The 2,631-nt window shown below is 52.3% G+C and overlaps 1 protein-coding gene across 1 annotated transcript; it reads left to right on the top strand.

Moving 5' to 3' along the window:
• Positions 1–755: 755 nt before the first annotated feature.
• Positions 756–2,557, top strand: LOC107135029 (ras-like GTP-binding protein YPT1; the record flags this gene model as incomplete). Its single annotated transcript, XM_048797793.1, has 4 exons — positions 756–849; positions 1,485–1,557; positions 1,825–1,920; positions 2,016–2,557. Coding segments are annotated over 4 exons (404 nt in total), but the record flags the coding sequence as incomplete, so codon positions are not given.
• Positions 2,558–2,631: the final 74 nt, after the last annotated feature.

Here is a 2,631-nt window from a genome sequence, read left to right as displayed (position 1 = left end):
CGGGTCCTGCCCCTCCCCCCGTGGGCCCCAGGACCCCGGCTCCACACCCCGAGTCCTGGCACCCGCAGCCCAAGGGCGGTAGCCCTGAGGGGCAGCACCTGCAGCCGGGGGCACCGGTCCTACTAGGCCTTCTCGGTCAGGTGACTCCGCAGCTCCAGTCTCTCCAGGCCTCAGTTTCCCCACCTGCTGCTTGACTACAGTCCCGGTGGTTTGCAGCTTGTCAGAATAATCCCGGGGCCCTGGTTCAGACTTGGGCGCTTTAGGCCCGGCTGTGAATCCTTCTGCCCTTCGTTTCCTTCTGGAGTCGGGTTCCCCGGGCCGACCTGACGCGGGAGGCCCGGAGCGCCACTTGGCTCGCGTCCCCTTGAGGTCCTCCCCTCCGGAGCTGCCGCCTCGCCCTTGTCTGGGTCCCGCTGCTCTGTTGTTCCTGGTAGTCCGTCCTTTCCTGCCCTCTCACCTTTGCTTAGCCCTCCAGCGCCACCGTCACACCTTTTCCCTCCGTTGTCAAACTGTGGAGAAGTTTAGGGGAATGTGGGATTTGCTTTTCCCTTTGCAGTGGGATTCTGTAGTCCTTAGACTCCTCACTTCTTGGTCACCTCCCCCTGCGGGTGGGTGGACCACATCTCACGCCCTGCACTTCTAGTTTTCCCCAAGTATCAGTTATCTTCTTCCTCTTTTGCCACTTCCTTTTTCTCCTCCAGCTCCAGGCCTCAGATTTCCTTGGGGAAGGGTGAAGCTCTGAGCCGAATTAGGAGGGGGAACAGAGAAGGGAACCGGCAGGCCCTCAAAGAGACTGGAGTCTGACAGGCCTGGTTTCAAGTCTCAGAGTTGTCAGCTGTGTAACTTAGGGCAAGTCACTTCCCTTCTTTGACCTCTGGTTTCCCCATTAGTTTGGGAATAAGGACACTGACTTCCTTGGACTGTCAGGGATTTAACAAGAGATGCACTTGAAGTACTTTTCACAGAGCCAGTCACAGCTCAGTAAGTACTAAGTGCTGTTATCATTGCCACTTGTTGACCAACTCTTTTTGGTGACTTCACATCAGGCTCTTTACATTGCTTTTTCACTTATTTGGTTCTGGGATGGGCCTTAGTTTCCACTTCTGGGGACTCCCTGCCTAGATGGGTATACCACAGGGCACAGTGGGGGTTCCCTAAATAGCTCCTAGTGGACAGAACCACAGTTTGTCAGGAATCAGGGTAGGATGCCAGCTTTGTCACTGATTGCAATTCTTGACAAGTCATGGTCCTCTTTGTCTCAGTTTCCTTTTCCATAAAGTGGGACTTAGCAAGCTGAGGGTGCTATGTATGGGTTAGATTATTTTGGGGCGGGGGGTGTTTGAATTCTAATAACTGGTGAGCATTATAGTGCACCATATCAAGACATGCATTATGGTGTGGGGGGAATGCTATAATAGTGACTTCAGGATGATGGCAGCTGGGCTTCCTGCCTTCCTTCACACCTTCCTGTCTTTTTTCTCCAGTGACTACCTGTTTAAGCTACTTTTGATTGGTGACTCGGGCGTGGGCAAGTCATGCCTGCTCCTGCGGTTTGCTGTGAGTAAGAAGCCTCCCATACCATCTATCTGGGGTCCTGGCTGAGGACTGGGGCAAGGAGAAACAAGGGAACTAAGGATGAGGTTGCAGCATCTGCTAGCAGTGCAGCGCATCTGACTGAACAAGGGCACATGGTTGGCAAGTTGGGGTGCTCAGAACAGGAGTTTGGCAGCTAGGAGCCCAGCCAGGACAGAGAGCTGGAGGGACAATTTCCATATAGGAAAAGGCCCATTCACCAAGGCCTTTTCACTGGCCCCAACCTTCCAGGATGACACATACACAGAGAGCTACATCAGTACCATTGGAGTGGACTTCAAGATCCGAACCATTGAGCTGGATGGCAAAACCATCAAACTTCAGATTGTGAGTGTGGTTCCTCCCTGGTCCCTGGGACAGAGGCATGTGTCTTAGAAGGGGAGGACTCAGACTGACCAGCCCCTCTCCCTACTGTGTCGTAGTGGGACACGGCCGGTCAGGAACGATTCCGGACCATCACTTCCAGCTACTATCGGGGGGCTCATGGCATCATCGTGGTGTATGACGTCACTGACCAGGTACTCCCAGACTTACCCTCCTCAGCTTTGCCTCCTTGGGTTTAAGATTTTGACTCTTGTTTTTTATTCTTCTGTCTTCTCTTTGCTGATGCTCCCCAGAAAGGGGAAGCATTTATATTCAAACTTATTTCACAAGGAGTGGAGTGGCCACAAAAATGATCCTCTCACATCCCTGCTGCAGGGTCTTTGCAGAACCAGGCCTCACACTTCCTCCCACCACCTCATTCTAGACCTTCCAGTCACCTATTTTGTGGGGGTTTAGTCAGCTGATTGGCCACTGTGCTGGGCCCATGGCTTCCTATGTGAAGAACAATTGAAGGGGGAACAATTGAAGGGCCTTAGATAAGTAATCGAGGGAGCTCTAAGCTTAGGGCCCAGAGGTCCAGGAACTCTGTGTCTAATATAGTGACATGTCACTAGCAGTAGAGGTGGATGGCAGCAGGCAGAATTAAGCCTACAATGTCTTTTACTTTACAGAATCGATCACAGCCTTAGAGTTGCTTTTTTTTTTTTTTTTTTT

Source organism: Marmota marmota, unplaced genomic scaffold, assembly GCF_001458135.2.
Source record: "Marmota marmota marmota unplaced genomic scaffold, marMar, whole genome shotgun sequence".
In the NCBI taxonomy this organism is placed as follows: domain Eukaryota; kingdom Metazoa; phylum Chordata; class Mammalia; order Rodentia; family Sciuridae; genus Marmota; species Marmota marmota.
Note: the sequence above shows the minus strand (reverse complement) of the source record. Positions and strands in the feature narration are given on the sequence as shown.